This window comes from Nestor notabilis, unplaced genomic scaffold (genome assembly GCF_000696875.1).
Source record: "Nestor notabilis isolate BGI_N333 unplaced genomic scaffold, ASM69687v1 scaffold7899, whole genome shotgun sequence".
Lineage (NCBI taxonomy): Eukaryota > Metazoa > Chordata > Aves > Psittaciformes > Psittacidae > Nestor > Nestor notabilis.
This window is the reverse complement of record NW_009944996.1, coordinates 64259-90074: the sequence shown is the minus strand read 5'-3', so window position 1 is coordinate 90074 and position 25816 is coordinate 64259. Positions and strand designations below refer to the sequence as shown.

General features: G+C 44.6%; 1 protein-coding gene across 2 annotated transcripts in view; it reads left to right on the top strand.

The window, feature by feature from the left end:
* Positions 1–21405, top strand: part of AKAP2 (A kinase (PRKA) anchor protein 2) — a 22790-nt gene extending 1385 nt beyond the window's left edge. Inside the window, exons 2-5 of one of the 2 annotated variants that reach the window (XM_010022679.1) lie at positions 968–3353; positions 11935–12113; positions 15592–15630; positions 21313–21405. In XM_010022679.1, the coding sequence (XP_010020981.1) occupies positions 1076–3353; positions 11935–12113; positions 15592–15630; positions 21313–21405 (2589 nt within the window). In that variant the 5' untranslated portion in view covers positions 968–1075. Of the gene's footprint in view, positions 1–967; positions 3354–11934; positions 12114–15591; positions 15631–21312 lie in introns of those variants that run through there. The other variant, XM_010022677.1, reaches the window with a different exon arrangement.
* Positions 21406–25816: the final 4411 nt, after the last annotated feature.

Sequence of the window (25816 nt, the reverse complement as noted above, 5' to 3'; positions counted from 1 at the left end):
CAGCAGGAAAGAATTATTGAGAAATTCATGGACATGTTCCTGGCTTAATCAGAGGTTCCTTTATACGTAGTCATAGGAAGTTCAGTGACCAGTAAAATCTGTCCGAACCTGAACATAAATAGGGTTTCTTTCAATACCCACCTTGAGAGCAGAGGCAACACATCAGGGAGAAATACGAATCTGGTGCATCTGCACTACAGATCAAAGCAGTGGGAGGCAGATCATGACTACAGTCCCTGTCATGCTCATTGTGGTGGTCTTCATGCCATGGGAGTTGCAAATACTTCCTGTCTCCCAGGTCCAGTTCTGTATGGGTTTCCGTGTGGGCTGGAGAAAGACCCTGAGTCTTCCCAGTATGATGTAATTCTACCCTGTCTTTGATGACCAGGAGTGACCTACTGAGAAATGGACATTCGCTGCTGTTGTCATGTCCTTTTTTCCTAACTTGGGATGAATCGCCTACTCTTCCTGCATGTTAGCCTCTGTGTCTGCAGAACGGGGGCAGTAATATTCTGCATCTGTAGAAGCATTATGAGATTTCCTTCATGAGCAGAAAGCATTTTTAAATTACCAAGACAATAGGTATTTTGTGCTGTTTATGCAAAGCCTTGAAGAACCTAAACTAGTTCCTTACAAGTCCTTTACAAGTCCTTAATAACTTGTAAATCCAAAGCTCATTTTTTAGCAGCAAACCAGGACACAGACATGAAATAATGACAAAGGGAGGATGGTAAGCACATGGGAGATACTTAAGTGAAAGTTTGTTGGTTTAGTGCCTTGTCTACCTTGTTGTAAGGTAACTGGTTTTTATGTTAATAATTTGCATTGCTTTCCCACACTCTGAGGGGCTTCTTTAATATCAAGTTTGAGAAGTGCTAGGATTTACTTTCTGGATGGTGGTTACTCTGCAAAAATTAAAATGTTGCTTTTTAGGACTTCATTGAAGTTTTGTTCTCTTTTATTTTAGAAATCTTCCAGAATCCCTGAGGATGACATCAGGTTGAAAAAAAACAGAGACCAAAACTGTGCCAATTTCTTGGAGCCAGCTACTGTGCTTGCTACAAAAGAAGAGAAAATGGAAATTGAAGTTCCGGTTTCTGAACATAAAAACATCACCACAGTGGCTTCACCACATCCCATAGACAATCCAACACACTTCTTTTCCTCTGCTGCCAGCCACAATGGTCTTAAGGAAAGGCACGAATCTCTGGACAGTGAAGTTGCTAAAGAGATCAGATACCTAGACGAAGTGTTGGAGGCAAACTGCTGTGATTCTGCTGCAGATAATCCCTTTAATGGGACATCCTCCCCTGAACCAACTGCAGTCTCCATTATGGATGGCTCAGGAGCATCGGTTAATGTCATTAATAGTTCAGTGCCTGGTGAAAGGGAAGAAAATGTCGCTGACAAGCAGGCACCCTTGGTCATTGAACCAAGTGAAGCTAGCATAACACACGAGAATCTGAAATCTAATGGCCATTCCTTCAGTGGACTGAAAGACGACAGTAGGGAGAGTCTGAAGGTGCCAGGAAGTCCTACTTCTTCAAACAGTTCTAGAAGATCCTCTAAGGATGGAGAAACAACTCTTACAACCCTTAAGAAAGAGGCAAAGTTTGAACTACGAGCCTTCCATGAAGAGAAAAAGCCCTCAAAGCTCTTTGAAGATGAGGAAGAGAAGGAAAAATACAGGGTCCGCAAAGTGAGACCGTCAGAGGAAATGATGGAACTTGAAAAGGAAAGAAGGGAACTCATTAAAAGCCAGGCTGTCAAGAAAAACCCCAACATTGCTGCCAAATGGTGGAACCCTCCCCAAGAGAAGACCTTGGAGGATCAACTGGATGAAGAGCATCTGGAGTCCCACAAGAAGTACAAGGAGCGCAAGGAGAGACAGCAGCAGCAAGGTGCAACATGCCCCAAACAGGTCAGCTGCTCCTTTGTACCACCAGAACCAGTCACTATCAAGAAAGAGGATATTGTCACAGAGCAAATCGACTTCTCAGCCGCCAGAAAGCAGTTCCAGCAGATGGAGCATTCAGGTCTGTCTCAGGGTCAGGCCCCACCGAGGCGGTCAGGAACACCCAAAATGTTCTCCATCAAACCCTTCTACAAAAGCCTCAATTCTTCTCATGTGGATAGGCCGCTGTCCTCTGTGACAAGACCTGTTTCAGTGTCTGGGCCAACAGGACAGCTTGAGGGGAACAGTGCCACTGTTGTCAAAGCACAGAAGGTCTCCTGTACCTTAGAAGATGATACAAGTACTCAGGCTATGACTGCTGACCCTGTAAGAGAGTTACAATGCAGTGATAGCTCCAGAGCTGGACAAGCCTCAAAGCTGTGGGCAGAGGATGGAGAATTCATGAGTGCAAGAGCAGTCTTCACAGTGGTGAAGGATGATGGACAGGGTGTGCTAGACCAATTCCCAAAGTCAGGCAACACCTCTTCTCCTCCGGAGGAGCTTGACTCTGGTTTGGATGACTTGTCTGTCAGGTCTCAGGATACCACTGTCTTGGAGACCCTTTCCAACGACTTCAGCATGGATAACATCAGTGACAGTGGTGCCTCCAATGAGACCATGAGTGCCCTGCAGGAAAGCTCACTGGCTGATTTCTCCCTGCCACAGACGCCGCAGGCTGACACTCCAGCAGAGTGCAGGGGAGAAGGCATCTCCAAATCATTCAGCGACCCAGGCTGCAACTCGCTCTCCTCTGCCTTGGCAGACTCCATGCTGATTGATGACCAGCTGGAGTACCACGCTGGCCTGCTGGTTCAAAACGCCATCCAACAAGCCATAGCTGAGCAGGCAGATAAAGCAAGCTGCAAGAAAGAAATCCCAGCGGGGAAGGAGGTCTCGGTCAACGAGCAGCCAGCCACCACTGGGCCAGCTGCAGCCTCCAAGGGGCAGCAGAACCCAATGTTTGAGCCACCCCAGGTGTCCTCACCTGTCCAGGAAAAAAGGGATGCCATACCAAAGATTTCAAAAGAGGAAGACTCAGGACTCAGGGAAGGTAAGAGTTTGCAGCAGTCTCCTGTGTACTCAGCCAGCCAGCCATTCCTTGTGGAGGAAAATAGGCACGAAGTCAGCTATTTCAGCAAGTACTCAGAGGCAGCTGAGCTGAGGAGCACGGCCTCCATCCTGGCCACACAGGAACCTGAAGTGACCGTGGGCCCTTTCAAGTTACGGTCAAGGAAGCAACGGACTTTATCTATGATAGAAGAAGAGATCAGAGCTGCCCAGCAACGAGAAGAGGAGCTGAAGAGGCAGCGGCAAGGTCTGCAGATGGCACCAAGCCCTGTTATAAAGAGCGCACCACCCATGCCCACCACCAGAACCGTGTCTTACAAAACTGCACCAGGTGAGAGCTCAAAGTGTCAGAGGGAAAGTGAAATGTGACTGAAGGGTCAGGTCAGATTAGGGTTTATGTCATTTTTGAATGAATACATCATTTTACAGGGACGTAAGGGTTGTCATGACTTCGTCTGCCTGGAAACTGCAGGCAGGAGGAGAGCATGGGAATACCCAACTTCCCGTCTGTTAGCACTCCTGTGGAAGTTTTTGGGGTTTTTTTTCTCACAAGTGTAACACAGAAGTAACTTATATACCCTGCTGATTGTCATTAGGAAACCCTGCACTCTGTTTGTCCTCATGACATGTCTATCACTGCTCAGACCACCCACTGAAATTTACCATGATCACAAGAAAGGACAGCAGCAGTTTTGACAGCTGTGTGGATATTTGGAAGACAAACATACAAAGCTTTTTTAACAGGCTTTCTGTTCTCTTTCACATCATTAAGTAAGTGCAAAGGTAGTAGAGATTTACACATCTTAACATTTTGCTTCAGATTTCTTGTTGTGTGTGTTTTGCTTTTTGTTTCAGGTATTTCTTGATCTTCTTAATGACCTTTGTCTGGTAAAAAGTTCTCCAGAGCTGTGAGTGGCCGTGTATTTCAGCTGGTATCGTTTACTACTGAATAAAGCAGGTGTCACAAACAAAATGTTCAATAGATTCAGTCAAAGTCTTCCTCTGACTGATCAGCTTTTGAGTCCTTGTGGTGGCATTCACAGCAGTTACAGCGTATCTTTCTCCTCCTTTCCTTTTTGAAATAGAAAATCAAGCACTCATGACTTCTTAATATAACATATAAAAGAGATCTAAAAAAAGAATAGAAACACATGCCAAGCTTATTTCTTTTTAGTGACTTTTGTAAGTATAGATCTACATATGCTTTGCAAGTACGTGAAAGTTATTAACAGTGACCATTGTGAAGAAATAGTAATTTTACCTAGAGTGCTTAAGTTCCATCCTTATTTCCACTGGTGTAAATCTGAGCCAGTGATGCTTCCAAAAATTGTGCAGGGTGAGCATTTTCTTGTGAACGTCATGGCAAACTTGAATAAGGTCTGGATTTAGTCCATTACCCAGTCTGACTGTGAACTTGGGAGTGTTACACAGCACATAAATAGGTAATACTTGGTTTTGTTTCTTCTGCAAAGAGGATGATTTTAACTGTGTTTCTTTCCAAAAAAATGTAGCAGTTGTCAATGATTTCTTTGAAGTGCTATTGTTATTACTCCTACAGAATGGGATTTTTGATAGGGAACCTCCCTAAGAATGGCTGTTTTGAGCAATGTCTGACAAGATGTGAGACAGGGTACTGCAGATCTCAGCTAGACTCCTTGTGTGACGTTACTCTCATGACCGCTTTCAAAACCAGCGTCATCTGTAGCTGCAAGTGCTTGAAATGAGGTTAATAATGGTTGTGTCTTGTTTACAAGTGATGTGGGAAGGGCTGATGACACTAATGCTTCTTTTAATGAAGCATCTGGGAAAACTGTATTTCTGCTCATTCTTGTTTCTCTACACAACAAGGCATTTACTTTGTGTCTAATGTTAAAATGTTCACTGGAAATAACATTCTAGTGAGAATGATAAACTTATATTTATAATGAATCATTCCAGACAGTTTCCTTTAAATGTGCCACTGCCATATGTTCAAGAAAAAAAAATGGGATCTATTAGCCGATGACTCAAGCTACTGAAGTTTGCAGCTGGTGACGAGGCAAAGAATTAATTTCTAGGAAAAGATGAATATGTGGCAATGTGTAAGGATGTCGTTGATAAAAAAAAAATGCCAAAGTCATTCTTACATGATCTGCTTTTGGTGATTTCTAAACAGCAGATGTGCTCAGCAGAGCTCTCAGCTGACAGAAAGTAGCCCAGCACCTTTAGCATTGCAGGGTGCATACCCCAGCTCATCCCATCCTTGCTGTACCTTTGGCCAGCTGTGTTGCAGTTAAAGGTTGCAGGTATCCTTAGGGATGCCTCACAAAAATAGAGAGAAGGGATACCATGCAATCACTTGGAAGATTGCAGCAAGTTTCCTTTTATTTTAATATTTACATGTCCTGGGTTCAGCTACAGCAGTCATTTTTTCTCCTTCTTAGTAGCTGGTGCAGTGATGTGTTTTTGACTTTCAGTCTGGGAACAATGCTGATAACACCGATGTTTTTAGTTGTTGCTAAGTAATGTTTACTCTGACCAAGGACTTTCTCAGTCTCATGCTTTGCCAGAGAGGAGGGGAAGCCAGGAGGAAGCAGAGGCAGGATACCTGACCCAAACTGGCCAAAGGGGTATTCCATACCACAGCACGTCATGCCCAGTATATAAACTGGGGGGAGTTACCCGGAAGGCCCAGATCGCTGCTTGGGTCGGGCTGGGTATCGGTCAGCGGGTGGGGAGCGGTTGTGTCCTTTTCCCTTGTTATTCCTCTTATCATTATTATTGGTAGCAGTAGTGGTTTGTATTATACCTTAGTTACTGGAGTGCTGTTATCTCAACCCGTGGGAGTTACATTCCTTCGATTCTCCTCCCCATCCCTCCGGGAGCGGGGGGAGGAAGGAAAAGGAGGGGAGTGAGCGAGCGGCTGCATGGTTCCAAGTTGCCGGCTGGGCTTGAACCACGACATTACAGCATCTTTTCAACATTTAGAAAGACAAAAGCAAAAGGTGATTCAGCAGAGACCACAAAATCTGTCTGTAAAGCTTCACTGTGGCCAGCTACAGAGGTGATTTACAGAGCAGAGAAGAAAACCTACTTGTGGTAGGCCCAGGAAGGAATATTCTGTAGAACATGTCTGATATTGTAATTTGAGTATTTATCAAAAAGAATACAAATACGAATAAGAATAAGAATAAGGATAAGAATGAATAGAGGTACTTCTGCCATGAAATTGGCTTACCTAAAGAAAGAATTGTCACTCTTAACATGAGGTTATCTCAGCAGAAAGAGATTAGGGGGTCAAGTCATAATTTGGGAATCTGTTGCTAATCTTTAAGTGGAGAAGTATAAACTCACCAGAACAATTTGAGGAGGTGCAGTAATTAATTTAATTAGCAATGGCATACCTACCAGGTTCTTTTTTGGAGGTGGACTGGGCAGAGTAGCTTCTCCTGATCCTCCCTGATTATTTACTGCTCCTGCCCCACTTCACTGCTTTGAACCAGTGTTAGGTGGATAACAGAAACACAAACCACAAAAAGGACTGTAGGGAACTAAACTGCTAATTTGACTGAAGTGTGGAAGATTAACACAATTCGTGTGGGTGTATGTGTGAAGTAACTGCTAAGTGCTTTAGACAGCAAACAGGCTGTTTTTACCACCCTGACATACAACTTTTGTACAGCTGATAGTAACACTGAACTTGGTGTCTGCAAACCCTCCAGTACAAGCAGGTGCGGTTCCTAATAATAAACCTCTGTATTGCAAACAAGTATCCTTTAAAGCTGCCTGGGATGCTTCAGAACAGCCTTTTAACCCATCTCAGATCACTGGAGCAAGACACAGAGTAATTACAGCGGAACAACAATGTGTTATGTGCAACACAGGACAAGACCTTCTCCAGGGTGCTCCTGGAAAGGTGAATGGAAGGATTTACATGAACTCCTTTCTCAAAAAGTTGGGTTTCCTGCATGAGGAAACCTGAGAAAGACCAAAAAAGCTCTTGAGCATGGCGAATCAGAGTCATTGTGGATCCTGAAGTATTTGTGGATTTAAATGTGAACTTTTCCTGTGTTGTTTTGCTGCAGCACCTGCTGCCCTTGGTGAGGTGTTGAGCAGCTGCATAGCAAGCCAGTGGTTTTCTCCTACAGTGTGTGGGCAATGCACCATCCCTCTTGGGCAGAGCAGCTGAGGCTGTTTGGTAGTGTGTTTGAACAGCATGATGTGTGTGTGACACAAGGGGATCAAGAATACATTTGGGAGTGTAATTCCCACATCCCTTTTATTAGGAGCACTTCGACCATGAAGAACTTTCGTCTAACTTCCTGTAGTGTCTCCTAAAGTAATCCTGTTTATCAGGGGAGGTGTGATAATTACTACATGAGAGGTCTTGGTTCTGTGAAGGCTATTCTATTGGAGAGAAACCCTTTGTGAGTATTTGCTGTCTCATGACAAGGCAAGGGGAAATCCCTAACACAAGAATCTATGCCTGGGAGAAGCTTTTCTGAAGCTGACACTTCTGCCTTATTGGTGCTTGTCACCAAAGCATTGCCAGGTGTCGCAGAAGGCCTGTTGCATTCCCTGCCTCATCCACAGGCACTCAGACCCATCTGTGCACACATGTGGGAGATCTGCCCACCAAGCAATCATCTTCTGTTGATGAACTACATGAGAAAATTACAGTGAATGGCAAAAGCCCAGGGGCGGAATGCAGTTTAGAGATGCACCTCCAATTACTGAAGGATGTGTGTGTGCTGTCTTCTTTGTTCTCCTTGCTTTCTTCTGAGTGACAACTGGGGAGCATAATCCTCTGTCAGAGGAGCCACTACAGCCTAAAAACCGTTCTCACTAGTAAATCCCTCCACTAAGAAAGCTTCCCAGGTTCAACCACAGCCTGAAGATACTTACAGCACTGAAGCAGAAACTTTGGGGCAAGATATTTTTAATATTTGTGGCCGTGGGAAAATTTGCAATGCACTGTATACATGTACAGGGATCAGGTGTAATAGATATGCACAAACTCCTTGTTAAAATTAGGATTTTGAGGAAAGCTAGAGCATAAATGAAGCCTTTGAGTTGATGGAAGATAGTTTCCTTACCCGTTCATAAGCACCGATATAAAAAAAACGAATTCATAATTCTCTTCAAGGATTCCTCTGGAGTGCTCATCACTCATCCACCAAACATCTCTAGGAGTGCCTTAACAGTGTACTAACCCAGCTCATTTGTCATTTGCTCTTTTATTCCCTCCCTAATGGAAAATATGTATAAAGTGAGAGTATCTTTGAGAGGTTCTTTTTTTAATGTTTGCTTCTTTGTGTGTTTGTGTATTTCTGTTGCTCATCTGTTATTCAAGAAGACCCAAGCAATCCACCTTTCACCTGGGGTGATAATAAGACTCCATATTACCAAAGGAACATTTTTTTACATACTTCAGCTATTCCCTGACTCCAGCACAGCCTAGTGTCCTAAACCAATCTGTGCTGAAGTGCCTCATTTTGAAAAGATTTCTCTGCTGTGCAGATGTGTTTAAAAATGCCAACATCATCTGTAAAATACTTGCTCTTATTTACATGATGCTGCATTCTCCCCATCTTCTTTGCACTTTCATTGACACTATATGACGGCCCTTGGTATCTGCTCTTTACTCAGTGGTGAGTCAGGCCCTTGTCCCAGAGCCTCCCCTCAGTCACTCTTTCTTGATATTGCAGCAAATCAGCTGAGCATCTTTCCTCAACTTGCAGCCAGTGCTTGGACACCCATCAGGCTCCACAGTGTGGATAAGTTATGATCACAATCCCTCTTGCTCCCCAGAGTTGTGCAGAGGTTTTGGTTACAAGAAATTTATCCCCAGCTCTTACATGCCTTTGATTTTGCAGAGAGGTTTCAAGGAATGTCTTGAAGCTACCGGACTGGGAAACAGCAGCAGCTGCCACTTCCCTGAGCTTTCCCTTCCCCTCCCCAGGGCTGAGAAAGAGCGTTTTCTATAGGAGCATCTCCTCCCTGCCCCAAGTAGGACAAGAGGCAGGAAATTAAGAGATATCAAGTTCCAGGAGCTTGATACTGACTAGATCCCTGAAGCCAGAGAATGGAAGGAGCCATCACCAGAATTGAAGCCAAAGAATGTATTTTCGAATCCCTTTGAGAGAGGGTGAAATTACAATTGTGTAGGTAAAGATTTGGGGTGCTATCACCTGTACTTGGTATCTTGCAACAGCTCTAAAGGTGACCTTATGGGATGACCTTCCCCTGGAGGGGAAGACACTGCTGATTCTGTTCGAATCAGAGCACAGTTCCTTTATTACTCAGCTTTGATTTGGGCAAGAACTACTAGCAATGTGTGTGTGCATCAGATGTGGGCATGAGACTGGAAGTACAAAGTGCCTGTGGTCATCCTGTCTCATGATGCTGTTATGCTGAATGACTCTTCTGCCTGCAAACAGTACCTTATCTGGATGAAAATCTGCCAGAAGGAAATTAATGCAGCAACATTTCTAACACAGTCCAAACTGGCAGAATAGGTCTGCGCTGGACTGGAGCTCTGCATCAGGTTCACAGGATTTTCCTGTGGTTGTTCTGAAACACCTGAAGCCTCAGACACACTGTCGTCTAACCCCAACCTCAGTGATGGTTGTGCTGGTTGCTTGCCTTTCTGACACTGTTAGCGCTGGTAGGATCTCTCTGTTCTACCTGTTGTTACAAACTGTTTTAAAACCTGAAAGACACTCGTCTGTGAAAAGTAGTTGAAATGATGCTGTAAATTCCTGACTATTTAGTGGAATTCAAACACACAGATAAAATGGCTGTATAAGCATTATTTCTTGTGGATACAAACCAACAAACTACTCTTTTGATGTGGGCAAATCTCATTACTACCTTGGATTCTCTGTTTGTGAAAAGAAACTATGACATTGTTCATGGTGACCCTGCCCCGCATACACAGGACATATGTGTGTTGCTGCAGAGTAGTTGCTGCTACAGTATGGAAATTGATGTGCCTTCCATCCAGGGAAGCTGGATCTGCTTGGAGATATCCCTTTTCTAAAGCACAGATCGCCAAAGCCTACAATTTTTATTGTTTTCGGAGGGGAAGTAGAGTGGAAGGAGCTCTTTTCAGGTATGAGGCTTGTCCATAGGTCTGAGCATCCTGTGATGTGTCTGCATCCCTGGGAGAAAGCATAAACTGGGCAGACATCTGAGAAGCCTGATTCTTCCTATATTACTTGCATAGGTCCAAGAAAGTTACTTAGTGTAAGAATGAAGTGATACAGCAAGATGTCTGACCCTTAATCAGGCCTTTGTATTTTCAGCAGACTTTTTTGCCCGCTGGACTTAATGGGCAAAGTGACAGTTGTTTTTACTCTTTCCTACTGAGTAGTCCAAGCTGTCACGTATGGGTGCAGGTGGGCAGCTCTGGACCTGCTGCTGGCCTCTGCTTTGGCAGTGTATCTCCTGGCTGGCTGTGGTGCTGATGATGGTGTAACCCAAAGAATAACCTGGGCCCATAGAAACTCCCCCTCCAAACTCTGATGGTATGAATTAAAGGGGACAAATTCCCAGCCTCATCCCTGCACTGGCTAGTTTAACCTAAGCCTGTAACAAGAAACTGGTGATGCGGGGGTTTTCCGTACTGATCAGAAATGAAACAAACTCAGCAAGGGGATTTCTTGTGAAAGTCCTCTGCAGTGTCAACTCAGGTTTCACTTCTTCCTTCAAAACTAAATCTTGCTGATTCTTACAGGAGGTTTCAAGGCTGCTCTCTAGTGGCTGCCACTGTCAATGATTTTTGGAGGAGCAGTGAGGGCTTTCATTGGTATCAGCAACAGGAAGTTTCGTGACAATCTGCACAGTCTTGATTACCACTTTTTTGTAAGGTTTTGGGGTGGTTTTTTTTCCTTTTTTTTCCTTCCTGTCAATTGAACCATCTTATTTCTAAAAGCTGACATGGCATTGAAAAGGGGGTTTGGTTCAGCACTTCTTTTTCCTGCGAATGACCTCCACACCTTATTCCCACACTCATGACCTCCCCTGTCATACTCATTCTTCCCACTGGGACAAGGTTGGTAGTTTGGTGGCTCAGTGCCTGGTGATGAGAAATGGAAGCTGTCCTTCCTGGAGAAGCATGGGTTGTCCACCCCCTGAGCTCTTCCACAGCTCACTGCTATGGCCTGCTTTTTACCCACCTCTTCAGCTGGGGTCACTCTGCCTAACACATGTTTCTCTGTGTGAAATGGGCCCAGTCAGAGACAAAACTGACTTCTCTGTGACTTTTGTCCCAGCAGGAGACTGAAGGGTCATGTCTGAGCAAGGGGCATGTGGAATGGAGACCCTATCCTGCTCTGCTGCAGTCCTCCCCCCAGTACTGTCTTCTGCAGCTTGCAGGGAAGAGTAACACCAAGGGCCAACCCAAAGCCTTTCACACTTACAAAGCAGACGAAAAACAGTGGAAGGAGAGAAAAAGCCAGCAACGCTTAAAAGGATGCCTTCTTTACACTTCTCACTCGTGGTCATTGGTGTACAGTGGTGGTATCCTGTGTGTTATATTGTCTGGGCCAGAAAAAAGCATCTTGCAGTTTTCCAGAATTTTACAAACATTTCCACATCACTGAAATGTGTCCCGTAGGATGGAACAGGGGTAATTCAGCTAGATACTACTGTAAACAACCATGGTGGGTTAAATTTGCATTGGATCATTTGGTAACCCTTCTAGGTTTTGACAAGATTTTGCAGTGTTTTGGTGTAGTGTATTTCAGAAAGAGGGAAAGCGTTTTAAATGCCCATGACCATGCTGATTTACCAGATTGTTTCATAGACTTCCTTCCAAACTGTTTCTTCATTCAAACCCTGCTGAAAACGTTTCTCCAGCTGCCATCTTTTGGAAAAAGCTTGCGAATCCTTCAGATTAGAAAGGGTCATTCTTTTTCATGCCGTTGCAGGAAAGATAGAGAAGATCAAGCCTCCTCCATCGCCCACCACAGAAGGCCCTATCTCACAGTCTGACCCACCACCCGAGGAGCCTGCGGGAGCCCAGCGACCCAAGAACCTGATGCAGACCCTCATGGAGGATTATGAAACACACAAAACCAAGAGACGGGAAAGGATGGATGACAGCAGTGTAAGTGCACTTTCCCTTTTCACTTCTTGCTTTGAAGTAAACCCCATGACTTGTGAGAGTCAACATTCAGACAAAAACATTTCTTTCCCAAGAATCTGATCAGATCATTTTGCAAGTGTGCAAGGATTTTAACACAATGTGGGCCAGTGGAGAGGAAGAGAGAGTGTAACTGCAGATATCAAAAGCAACTCATAGTAAACTTCGTTTTAAGTGAGTAGCTGCCCTGCCATTGGTGGACTCTGTTAATTCAAACATCACCAAGACCCTTCAGTGGGTTATTTTAGTGGCTTTTTGAACTGTGTGGATCAAGCATGTATTCACACCTGTGTTCACAGAACCCCCAAAGTCCCGTCCCAGTGTGCTGTGTAAGTAAGTAGATAACTTCCCCACAAACCATGTCTTGCAGAACAGGACTGCAAACATGTCAGGGTCTACATGCTGTTTCCCTCTGAATTTGTTGTCTTTCATACACAAACAGAAAATCAACCAGAATTTTAGTTTGTGAAATAGGTGCCTGCATTTCAGTCATTACTGTAGTACAGTTTAACACAATTCAGATGTTCTTTTTTGGAGGCACCAATAAAAAGAGCTATGAATTCCATAGCTGGAACTATCAAAATACAGGTGTAACCATTATAGAACTTATTTCCCAGCAGAGCGTGGAGTGGTTTGTATTCAGACTCATCATTACTGTGGTTAACAAGTGCAAAAGGTAGTGAGACACAAGTGCAATGTAAAACCTTTTGCTGTTTGCTGAAGCAGCCCTTGGGCATTTCCCAGAGACGTCAGAGCAATGACCCTAGTGCCAAGGAGCTCATTCTCCAAGGAAACTGCTTTCCACTAACGCTCATTAGAGATAGTCTCATTAGGCACGTAGAAGTAAGTGAAGGTTTGTAACATGAATGCTGCTCTAGTCTGGCAGCTATTATAAATGAATATTAAAATCAGAAGGAACAGAGTGTGAAGCAGTCCTGTTGTATTTCTGCTGGTTAATGAAAACATAGTAGAAGGCCTGACTCAAAATGTGAGCAGATTCATTTCCAGTGCACACCAGAAGCTTTCTGGTCCCTTCTCCTACTGCAAGATTGCAGAACAAGATCTCATCGTCCATCCTGCTGCCACATTGGAAGCCAGCTTGGGCACAGGAGTGTGCCTTGTTCTGTCAGTGGCATCTTGGGGCCACATCTTGGGAAGGAGCTGGTTTCCGCTTCTTCCCCAAAGACCCAGTGAAATGGGGTGGCTCCACCTGCTCCAGTGAGTGCTGTTTTCTGGCATCACCCCAGACAATCTCTTTTCCTGAATGGCACTCAGAGGCTTGCAGGAGACATGTCTGGCCCTCAAGCCCTTTGCAGAAGCCAGGAGGAACTTCAAAAAATGAGGAGCATAAAACTCCTGGCTTGCAAACCAGAACTGGTCCTCAGGAGCCATGCAGTGAGCATCTATCAGTCTGCTGGCTTGAAAAGCAGAGAAGCTGCTCCGCTGAAGAGGCAGCACTCAGCTGGTACTCTCCCTGCACTTTTCTTCCACCTCCATGAAGAGCAAAAGTGACTTGCCCAGCTGTGAAGCAGTGGCATGTGGCTGAAATCTTCTCTCACCACTGTGATGGTCACATGCTTTCTGTTGTGTATGTTGTAGCACACAGAAGACATGCAAGATGTCATTAGAACTAACTCCTTCTGTTCAGTTACTTGAGTGCACTCCTCAGGTACTTGTGGAGCTGCACATGTGCCCCTCAGAAAGCAGGTCACAGTTGCATTGTCTCTTCTGCATTTTGAACTGAGCCCTGATGTCCTGACCAGAGCACTGGTCCTGGGCAGTATCTGACTGAGGAGTTGTGCTCTGGGTGCCAGCTTAGCTGTCCACTGCTGCTAAAGCTTCCCAGGCACTGAATGCCCAAAGATGCACTGCCAGAGCACTGATGCTGGTCAGACAACTTGTGGGATGGATCATTTTCTGGGATTAATTGTCAAGGCTGCAGTGAATTTAGAGCCCCAGAGCACAAAGAAGTCCCACAGTGTCGTGGCTTGTTGTCATTCTCCCCTTCTGTAAGCCCATTGCATACAGGCAAACAAGATTAGCGTTTCTGCTGCTGCCTATCCAAAATCCTGTTAGAGGGCAGTGTCCTGGCCGCCCAGGGAGAGCTTCCTTGGACCAGCAGGAGTGTTTTGTTTCTCTTCCCTGCCTTTTTCCGCCCTCCTTTTGTAAACAGTTCCCACCATTGACAGTAGAAAGATAATTCAACTAAGAAGTGCTACACTTATATCAGTGTTAGTCTGAGCTAGTATTTTACATGCCAGGCTAATCAGTGGTTATTTAAACAACAATTAGCTTAGTGGTAGGACAAGGGGTAATGGCTTCAGACTTAAACAGGGGAAGTTCTTTACGGTGAGGGTGGTGAGGCACTGGAATGGGTTGCCCAAGGAAGTTGTGAATGCTCCATCCCTGGCGGTGTTCAACGCCAGGTTGGACAGAGCCTTGGGTGACATAGTTTAGTGTGTGGTGTCCGTGCTCATGGCAGGGGGATTGGAACTAGATGATCTTGAGGTCCTTTCCAACCTAAACCATTCTATGATTCTATGATTTGTTGGCAGAGGACATTTAACCATGTGCTCAGGAAAAAGATTTCTGTAACTATTGAAACAAAACTGCTCATCACTGGCCTATTTTTAAAAGCATATGCAATATAGAAGCAGCCTAACTGACAATCAGACGGGGAGCTGCCACTTGGAGCATTAAGTCCTGAGAGCCAAATGTGGTTCAGTGTTGCTGTTTGTGAGTAAGGGGAACCAGAGGCTTCCACGGGTACTTGGAGCCATCAGGGTACTGTGGCACGAAGGCTGAATATGGGCAGAAGGCCATGGTCTCCTGAGTGGGATTGTGGAGAGTTTTGGTGGCCATGGGAACTCCCCCTATTCACTGAGCACACCAGCAGCTCTGATGTATAGAGCTTCGTTTTCTTCCTGTGTAAGACACACCAGAAGACAGGAGGGTGGTTTCAGTAGGACGTCTACCCTGTCTCTCCTTTAAACATCACCAGCTTCTGTTTTATGTCTGCCTTCAGTGGCTAAAATAACGCCACGCTACAATGCAGCCACTCTGGCCAGGGCTTGAAGGTTTTGCCTTTCAGGAACAGAGGGCAAATCAAGAGCATCTTCCCTTGGAAGAACTTCACTGCTCAGGCAAAGGAGACAGTTTCTTCCAAAGAGGATGTGTTAAAGCAGAGGTTACAACAGGTGAGAAAAAAACAGCAGCAAGATAGCAGGTCAAGCACTGATGGTAAACAAGACTGAGACTGGCCAAGCAACGTCATTAAAAAAACACCAAACTGACTAATATTTATTTTTTTATGACACCAAGTTGCTTGAAATCTTACACTCTGGGATGTGCCAGTTCCTGCAATTTCTTTATTTTGTTCTTGTTTCCTAGTTGTAACATGCTTGTTCAATGTACTAATGCTGGTCTTTTCCCTTTCCACCAGTATGCCTGTAAATTACTGTCTAGCAAGGTTACTTCTGAGGTACTTTTCAACTGCATATTTATTTTTGCTTCCAAGTGCATGGTGATTCCAAGTGCATGTTGCTGAAGTTTGCATTTTCATACTGTGTGCCAGTGCTGTTTCATATCAAAATGAGGTTGCAAATGTGTGGGGGGACATATTCCCCCCATGTCTCTCTCATCAACAAATATTTCTGTGGCTGGTTTTATAACCCTTGGATTCTAGTTGCAATTTCTGGCATGGGAAGGGTTGTAATTAAAGGGATGGGAGCTGTTGCCCAGGACTGGAGCATTCCTGAGGCATGAAATGAGAACTTCTCCTTAATCCCTCTTACTGTTTCGCTGGCAAAGCTAAACTGGGATCCAAGCATCCTCAGATACTGAGTGCTGTGGCTTTCCTTTGCCTCTGATTACAATGTATTCAGCATTCTCAAAATCTTTACTATTTTGTAAAGAATCTGCACACCAGCCTTTCATCTGTGGAAGAAGAGTCAGGTGCAAGCACACAGCTTGTGTGGTGCGTTTTGTGAACCTGCCCATATCCCTGTCTGTTATGATGCGATGACTGATCACAGTCCCACAACTTAGCATCAGGATTGGTCTCAGAGTAGAAGAAACCCAGACTTCTTAAAGAAAGGGTATTACAGTGATATTTGGTATTTTAGTAAGGCAATAACTTGCACAGTCAGTCCTTATCCCTACAAAGCAGTACTCTGCCAGAGGCAACAATTGTAAGAGCAAGATGTTGATACCAATTACACTTTGCAATGTTTATTAGGAATGAAGTGCATAATAACGTAGACATTTCAGTAGCCTGTAATTTTCTGTGTAGACATGTGCAAATGTGGACTTCCGTAACAGACACGAGCAGATTGTGGTAATGACTGACATTCATTTGTCCAGTATCAACCCTTCCACTATTTCCCTATTCCATAGCATATTTGACAACATCAGCTACCTCAAGACAAGTATATGAACATTTTCTGTCCTGGGGAGTAAAGCAAAGACACTACGCTATTTCCTATATATTAAATAATTTAGTGTGGGTTTTATCTCACTGATAACAAGCCAATGATTGATCTTTATGTAGAGTATTTATAGAGAAATAATCATTATAATGACAGTGTGCTTTCAGAGACCTGGTTTTAAGCACAGGTTGGGCCTCTTCTCCCCTACAACATCTGCACAATATTCTGAGTTACAATTTATGAATGGTAGTTAATGATCAGGGCATTTGATACTGTGTGAGAGACAGAAGCTCGGGTGTAGATTTTACATGCCCAGTCCTTGGCCTTCTGCTGGGAATAGTTGCATGTCAGCCTTGTGAAATGATAATAACACAAGGAGTAATGAGCTGGAAATGAATGTGTGTGGATGGGAAAGGGCAGAGAGATGAAGACTGTAGGACACAGAGGTTCTGTATGTAGGTGGAAGTATGCCACCTATCTAATCCCCAGTGTTAAGGCTCAGACTGAAGAAACCCTTTGGTTCTCGCCAGAAATCTTTAGCTGAAGCTGGGCAGTTGTTTCGGAAGAAGAGCAAGTCGCAAGGCATGATGTCTCTACTGACCCGACAGCTGATCTGTGTCTCTTATTGACCAAAGCCCTCCTTAACCCTCTCTAGTGCAGGCAGGTGGCTTAATTTTAATGGCTGTTAGCACTGGAGCTGACCCAGCTGTGCTTGTGCCATCTGGGAGCAGGGGCTTCCGTGCAATCAGCCTGGCAGCTCCGCTGTGGTAAGCAGCAAACCCCCAGCAAGGTAGTAACTGCCGAAGTTAACCTCTATGGAACAGACCACATCCTGCTCCATTAGGCTGATGTGGTTTTGTCACCTCCAAATTCTTACAGCCTGAGTTACAAGCATATCCTTTCGCTGTTTTAAAGAGACCACAGATACCTACGTGCCTGTGCTTGCATATGTTGGTTTTAACATCAAAATCTGCTTTTGGCCTTACAACTTTATGTATATTAAAATTTATGGGAGATTATCCTGAGTTTGCTTAATATCAATCATGCTGAATGAGATTCATGCCTGGAGTACTGCGTCCAGCTATGGGTACCCCAACGTAAGAAGGACATGTACCTGATGGAGTGAGTCCAGGGCAGACCATGAAGATGGTCAGAGGGCCTAAGCACCTCTCCCTAGGAAGACAGGACGAGATAGTTGGGCTTGTTCAGCATGGACAAGAGAGGGCTTCAGGGAGACCTTACAGCAGCCTTCCAGTACCTAGAGGGGGCCTATAAGACATCTGGAAATGGACTTTTTACAAAGGGATGTAGTGATAAGACAAGGGGGAATGGCTTTAAGATGACAGAGGGGAGATTTAGATTAGATATTAGGAAGAAATTCTTCACTATGAGGGTGCTGAGGCACTGGCAAATACTGCCCGGAGAAGCTGTGTATGCCCCATCCCTGGCAGTGCTCAAGGCCGGCTTAGATGGGGCTTTGAGCAGCCTGGTCTAGTGGGAGGTGTCCCTGCCCATGGCCAGGGGGATTGGAACTAGAGGATCTGAAGGTCCCTTCCAACCCACACCACTCTTTGAGATACTGCTGAGGTGGCATTTTGTAATGTGGCCAAAACATGGTGTGCTACAGACCCCCAAAAGAAGCAATGACAACTGAAGCTGAAGACTTCCTTTGACCTGCTGTGGAGATCTTGTTGGTACTGGAGTAATAATGGGTCTATGGACAAGCCTGATATTTGCCAAAAATATTCTAAAATGGAGATCATTTGCTATTTTAGGCAAGCAGCTTCCTGGGTTGTGAATTCAATGCTCCATTGAGGAGTCCCAATTCTTCATGCAGTCATTCCAGTTGCATACTATAATTACCCCATTGTTTCCTCTAGTGGATGTTAAACTGACACAGCCTAGTAAAAATGAGGATTATTTTAGGTCAAACACTCTATTCGGTAGATTAGAAAAGTAATTCTGGAGTAGCTAGTCAAAGGGGCCTTTAGTTTGTTAGTATCTGCTCTCTTATTGAGGGGGCTTGTTTATTAATACTAAGCCAGACATCAGTACTTATAACAAGTACTTAAAACAAGCCTGCAAAGGCTAAGTCCACATTCAATGCCCGCACAGTATCTCTGATGTAATACTGGAAACAGTTTTCCTTGGCGAGACCAGCAACATTTGTAGAAGCTTCTGGGCATGTTTGCAGACAGGGGATAAAACTGTTGCCATCTTTTAAAACAAAGAGAGGATGACTGATCCAAAGCAGAGATTTTCAATATTTGTGGATCCTGACTGTTGCGAGCCATCACCAGAGACCATGACAGCATTGTGATTTTCAGCAAGGAAGACACTGACTGGAAACTGTTGTAAATTCTGTAAAATCCATTTTATTTTCAGCTGGCATAAATCTGCAGGCCAAATTCAGCAGATCTCATTTAAATATACCACCACTCTGTAACAGTGGCAGTTTTGGTTTGAAATTTATGCTGAATTTGATTATTTTTTCATGTGAAGTTCAATCTAGTGGGGAGAACAGTAATTTTCTGTGGTTTGTTTAATCATTATCCCATACTGGTCTTGATAGTCTCCTGACTGCTAGACACTCTAGCGGTCTTTGTCTGTTGGCATCCAAAAAAATAAAAAGCCACTGGTTCCCCCTCTCCCCCTTCATTTCTAACCCTGGAGCAGCCACTGTCTTTTCTTATTCTGAGAACAACCCAGTTTTGGTTCCCCGTTGTTTGGGTTGGCTTTCCCTAGTTCAGGCACTCAGAATCCCAAACATGTAGTTTAAACCACTGGTCCCCAACCCTGCAGCGGAAGCAGCTCCAGTACACTGGTTACAGGCCTGTGTCTCAGAAAGAGTTGTTTTACTGATTTTGATACTTACTTTGTTTAAGGAATTATTAGTTTTGTGAGAACATCTGCTCTCTGCTGGGTAAACCAGAAACTCCACAGCCCTGCTCGCCCTTTCTAGAGGTTGCTCTGCAAAAAGAGGAGGCATGATCTGGGGCAAAATTTCAGGAAAAAAATACCTCCAGTGGACCTGGACCAGCTTTTGTAGCCCTGCTCAGTGCCAGGAGGTAGCTGGAGCTTTAGCTCAACATTGTCTCTGTTGGCTGGGTTTTGCCGTTAGTTGTTTGGCTTGTTCATAGTCATAGTCAAAAGAAACTAGCAGGCAAAGAAATACTAAAGCTTGCAGAACTCTACCTTATCTTCAGCCTCTGAATGGAGGTCTGGGTCTTAGTGTAAATGCAGAAGTGTGTTCTTATTCCGTAAGCAAAGTTATGGCCTGTAATTTCAGCTGACAGTTCAGAGCTGATCTCCCAGTGTTGTCTGTACAGGAGCCCCTAGTACCTGTATACTTTTTGAACCACAGTTTGTCACAAGCTGAAAGAAGAGTTTCTTTAGTCTTAAGTTATTTATTTTTATTCCAGTCAAGACTTAAGTCCTCACTGCCTCTGACTTTCTACGCAGAAGAATAAAACAGCATCATCCCTTCAAAAGGCCAGGTGCTCTTCTGCAGTCAAGGAGTGTGCAGAGCAGCTTGCAGGAAGCGCTAGGGACTGGGAATGGCACATGTTTCAGTGAACAATCACATACTTGTTGAGTTGGGTTTTTTTACAATTACTTATTTAACTGACTGTTTAAACATCTCAAAATTTAACTTCTGTGGTTTAGAACACATGATGGCAGTGGATGTTGACAGCTTTGTAGTTTGATCATGGAGCTGTTACTTGGTGTTGGTTGCAAAATACCATTGTCACGTGCTTCTGTAAGAAGGCTTCAGACCCATTTATGTCTCACTCTGCTGGGAGAAGAACACCCATTGCCATGCTTTACTTGCCAAAGAGTACATCAGATGCATGTCACAATAACACCTTTTGGGTTCGCCTGATTATTTTTTAACCTTGTTAAAACAGATGTTAAAGCTGTTTCTTACTTCTTTAGTTAATTGCTTATGTGTGTGCATGTGTGTGCATATGTATAATACATACGCTGTGTATGTATTTACATGTGTGCGTATGTGTGTGTGTGTGTATGACTCTGTGCGTGTATGAAAAATACGTAAATGTATCAGGTCCCATCTTGTACCACACTGCAGGCTGTGCAGGTCCTCCCTGTGTAAATCTCCATTCTCATACACATGGAATGATTTTTCACTCCAAGAGCACTTGATCACAGTGCGTAGACTTTGCTCTTGGCATAGCTGCAAGCCAAAGACCACAAGAAGATGAGGGGAGGCTGCCTAGTTCTGCCTGCAGACGTAACATGCTGAAATAAGCAGCAGACTGCTTTCCAGGCTGCACATGCAGCTCCAAAGCAGCCTCCGGACAAAGCTGCTCTGTGCTTGCTGACTCCTGGTACCAAAGGTATACAGCTGCCCCTGGAGAGAGGACCAAGACCCCATCCCCTGCCTTCCCCAGGCAGGGCTGGTGCAGTGCACATCTGGGCTGGTAAGGGGCAGCTGGGGCTCACTTGAAGTGAGCTCGATTCCGCCAGACAACTCCTACCACTTCTGTCCTCCCATGGTGTGGCTTTGCTCTTGTGTGCCATCCCCACCTTCACAACAGCAAGTGCTTCATCGCATGAGCCCTCCCAGTTTGCACGAGGTGCGGCACTGGGAGCCCTGCGGGAAGGGCTGGCCCAGCTGGTCCCTGCCTGCCTGGGTGCACAGTGCAAGGCACCCCGGCACAGGGGCCGTGGGCAGCTGAGTGATGTGCTGTGTTTTCCCTTTCTCTCCTGACCAGGTCCTCGAGGCGACCAGGGTGAACCGCAGAAAGAGCGCTCTGGCACTGCGTTGGGAAGCTGGCATTTATGCCAACCGGGAGGAGGATGAATAACCACACTGCAGTGTGAAGACAGTGACCAGGCACACCGAAACCAAAACAAAAAGAGAAAGGAAGAAAAAAAAACAAACCTCAAACACAAAAAACACCATGAAAGCAGCAGCATTTTAGTCCAATATTTATTAATTAAATACACAACAAACTTGATGCACATAGACACAGAAATGATCCAGCTCCTGGCAATCGTCTAACAACAGGAAAAAACCCACCTAGAAAATACGCCCTCTTCCTTCCCTTCATCCCCCCCTCTGAAATAATGCAACGGAGAGGGTGCATGGGGTGCGAATGCATGGCTGGAGGTCAGTGTGGAGGAGCCTGCGGCCAGGGCTCATGCCCTGCTTCCCGCTGGCCCAGTTGACAGCCCGGCCTTGCCCCTGGGATCACCATCCCCAGAGCAGCTCCTGTCAGATCTTTCTGCAGTTCCTTCACCATCCACAGCCGCAGCACCAAGACTGTCGGCGTTACTTCGGTGTACTCTTATCCAGCCACAAAACACAACAATATTGCCCTGTGTTGCTATTCCTTTGAGAAGACTGAAGGGTTGGGTTTGGGATTGGGGTGGTTTTGGGGGTGGGTGGGTTCTGCTCCCCCTTCTAGTAACGAATCTGTTTGAAAGGAAAAAAACAAACCAACAGGGAGGTAGTTATTGCAAATGTACAATCGAGTAGACGCAGTTAAACAGTCCTTGTGTTGCAAACACAAGCCATCACAATTTAGGAGTGGAATAGATGGGGATGAGAGCTAAGCCAAATGGATTACCTTAGCTTTAGGATCCTATATGCTTGCAATATCACCTGAGCTACAGGTTCTCAGAGCATATTTACACAACAAAGTTTCTAAATAGAAAAATCTGTATTTAGTGGATAACAACTATTTTTTGATGGTGGGGAGGGAAAAGTGGCATATGTGTAAAATCTATGAAGATGGGTAATCTGAAGTAGAAAGGTAGTGGGAAAGGGATACAGATAAAGGACATTTAATTTTTAAATGAGGCAATAATTGAACTAAGCCAGTCTCTGGCCTAGAAAGAGGTATGAAATAGAGAAGAAAGATAGTTAGATCTTCAACTATATTTATACAACATAAGAAACCTTTGAAGTAGAATGCTTTGTGGAAGTCTTCACGTTTCCAGGCAACAAAAAAAAGCTAAAGGGCATAATGGGTTGGAAGGAGTGAGCAAGGAAGAGCAGGCATGGGAAGAAAACGTTAGTTTTGCCGTTCAGCCAGTGTTTTCAGTGCTACAGACAAACCATAGAGCCTTTAGTTATTGCTTAGACTTGGGATCAGCAGTGAAGGATTAGTGTGGATCTGTGTGTGTGTGCAGGCATGTGTGCGTGTGTGCATGTGTGTGTGCAGGTGTGTGCATGAGGTTGGCATACTGGGAACCGTATGGTAGTGCGTGTACTGAGTATTTTCTCCAAAGCTGTTTACCAGCTGTAGGGGTGAGTGCTAATTTCTTTCTCTTTTTTTTCCTTTTTTTTTTTTTTTTTTTTCCTGAACGGGGATATAAAAACAAGGCACTGAGTTAATGCAGTATTTGTGATATTAAAATTTGACCCAACATCATATTTGCATGAATCACAATTGCAAAGTATTGACCAGTTTTGTAAGCTGACAATTAGGAGAAGATATGTGGTATTTATTCTTGTGCTTTGTATTTGTATGTAGTGTAGAGGCTGAGGGTTTACTCTTTCTTTTCACCAAGCAATATTATAGGCATATTTTACATCTGGGAACCATAATTTCTGGACTAGAAACCAACAAGTTTGGGAGGTGACAGGAAGAAAAAGACACTGAGTGTTTTTTCTATATAAAATACTCCGTCTTTTTTATAAACAAACAATTATTATTTTGGCATATTTTTAAAAAACCATTAGCCAGGATACTGGTCCTTCCTTAAGCCTTTCCTTGGTTTCATGACCTGCTGTGCTGTTTTATCCTGAAACAGTGAGCTCATTTAAAATGAGTACTGATACTGTGAACATACTTCTGGTGCTTTTCTTAAACACAGAGCTTGCAGGCAGATTATCCACCACCACATCCCCACTTCAGTTCCTCCAACGTGTGATTTCTGTCCATGGACGCTTACCATTTTGAGGCTTATTTTCAGGGAATTAGAGCAAATACAATTACATATACCCGTTAACTCAGTTCTGTCAGTTGTCTTCTTAAATGCTATTGAACAGAATACAGAACAGCATTCACTGCGGTAAGTGCAAGCGAGCTTATCTCAAGGATGCTCTCTAAACCCAGGTGCATGGGGAGGCAGCACCCTGCCTGTGAAGGAATTATATTCCTAATGAACTGGACCCATTGTTCAGACATGGTAACCAACAGATGTGATTCATGCCTGACTATAGGAAAAGCACCACCACCGGTGCAGCACTCTAGTGAGACCATACATCATGGAGCCTCCATGAGCTCTGTGCATCTCTACCAAGAGGAGTCCTGGCTCCCTCCACCCTTGGAGAGATCTTAAGCGAGACTGGGAAAAAGGGTGTTTCCTGAGCAGAGGAGATGGCCCCTGTACTTGCGGTGAGGTGGTTTTGCATGAAACAATGGTCTTCAGAGTTCCCCCAACATTGCCCTGAAACCAGGGCAGCCCTGCGCTTCCCAGGAACCTGAATCTTTATTTTATTTAACCTGGAGGCCTGTTTTCCCCTCCTGCTCTCTCACTGGAAGACAGTGACGTTGATCACCCATCAGAAGACATGTCTTTATGCTTTGCCACATCTTCTCCTCCCACCACAATCAGCCCTGAGTCTTTGCAGTCAAAATTAAATTGTTCCCCTAGAAAGGGGATGTGGTGGTGGGCAGAGGCCAGGCAGGAGTCGTCTGCACCAGAAACATCTGCTTTTGGCCCCTGTGACAAAAGTATTTGCATGTATCAGTCCAGGACAGCCAAACTTTCCACCCAGCGGAGTTTTTTCTCTTCCTGAAATTATGGACATGCATAGTCAGCAGCACACATTCAGCGCTGTGGTAACACGAGTGCGATGCAGTTTACTTGCCTCTGTTATTTCATTTGCATGCTACCAAGCTTAGGTGTTTATAGGTATACACCAGTAATACATATCTATATAACTATCAAATGCAACAAGAGCACTATTACAGAGTTAACTTTGTCTCCACAAAAGCGCTCAGATCCTTTCCCGTGGCAAAGACTGGTTTTAATGAAACTGTGTATTGAGAAATAGTTAAGCATTAGCATTTGTGATTATAATCAGTTTGGAGTTACAGTGCAGGTTTTCTGAACAATTTGTTTTAAAAGCTGCCAGTTTGACCTTCATCTTGCTCCGTACTGACATTACGTGAAGGAAAATACAGTAGCATTGACATGTTTGGCAACCAAAAGGCAGCTTCCTTGTCATGACTTATCAACCAGTTTCAACAGTACTTGGCTTTCTGTATGTTAACCACTTAAATGTTATCCTGCTTCTGTTTTATAGTGACTGTGAGGCCTACAATGCAAGTATATAATTATTTTCTCATTAAAACAGAAACCTGTGTTGTGTTTCTATAAAGGTGCCTGTTTCTTCACGTGTACTTCCACAAGCAGCACACGGCTATAAGAGAGTGGCTTGTGTCCCACCTCCCAGGACAGTCCTTGGTTTCTCATCCCCTGTCTTGCGGCAGGAGACATCTCTTTTTCTCCAGTCAGTGGTATCAGCTGCAGATACAAGGGCATCCCTGAGTATTCCTTTCCCATTAACGTGCTTGTGGAGGGCTGCAGAGGTTAGATCTGCTTTGTGATGGATGGCGTGGGCTTTCTTACCATGCTTTCTCACCTGCAGCAACCAGCTGCTTGCCCATTGCCACAGCCCTTCACCCCCCTTTGGTGGTCAGCTAGACCAGGAGAGACCAAATCCCTCACCTCTGCTAAGAAGCTGCCATCACATTTGCCTGCAAGAGCTGGAAGATGCTGGGGCAAGGGGGACATGGCAGCTCTGCAGTGGCTGCAGGGAGCTGCTGGGAACTGAGCAGGCTCATGCCAGCCTCTGCCCCTCCTTGTGCCAGGAATAGCCGCACTTTAATTATAACCCTGCTCCACAGCCTACAGGAGAAGGTGGGGGACGATGATTTCCATCAGAGTTGGCTAGGGGTAAGCGCTGCTCTCCTTAACATGGGCCCTCCCCTCCCTTGTACACACATCAGAAATGGCTAAGGAGAAAAGGCAGGTATTGATCTCCTTTCCCATTAGTAAAGATAACTGAAAGTCAGGAAATTAGTTAGAAAACAAGCTGGAAAATTTATCCACCAGTTATGCTCTCTATGAAGGACAAGAGGCTATTGTCTTTCAAGGCAGAATAGGCTGTCTTTGCCTTTCCTTGCCCTGTGCTAAGAGGGATAGCGTATTCTTTATACTGTGTTGCTACTGGCTGGCACACAGCAGGAAAGGGAAACC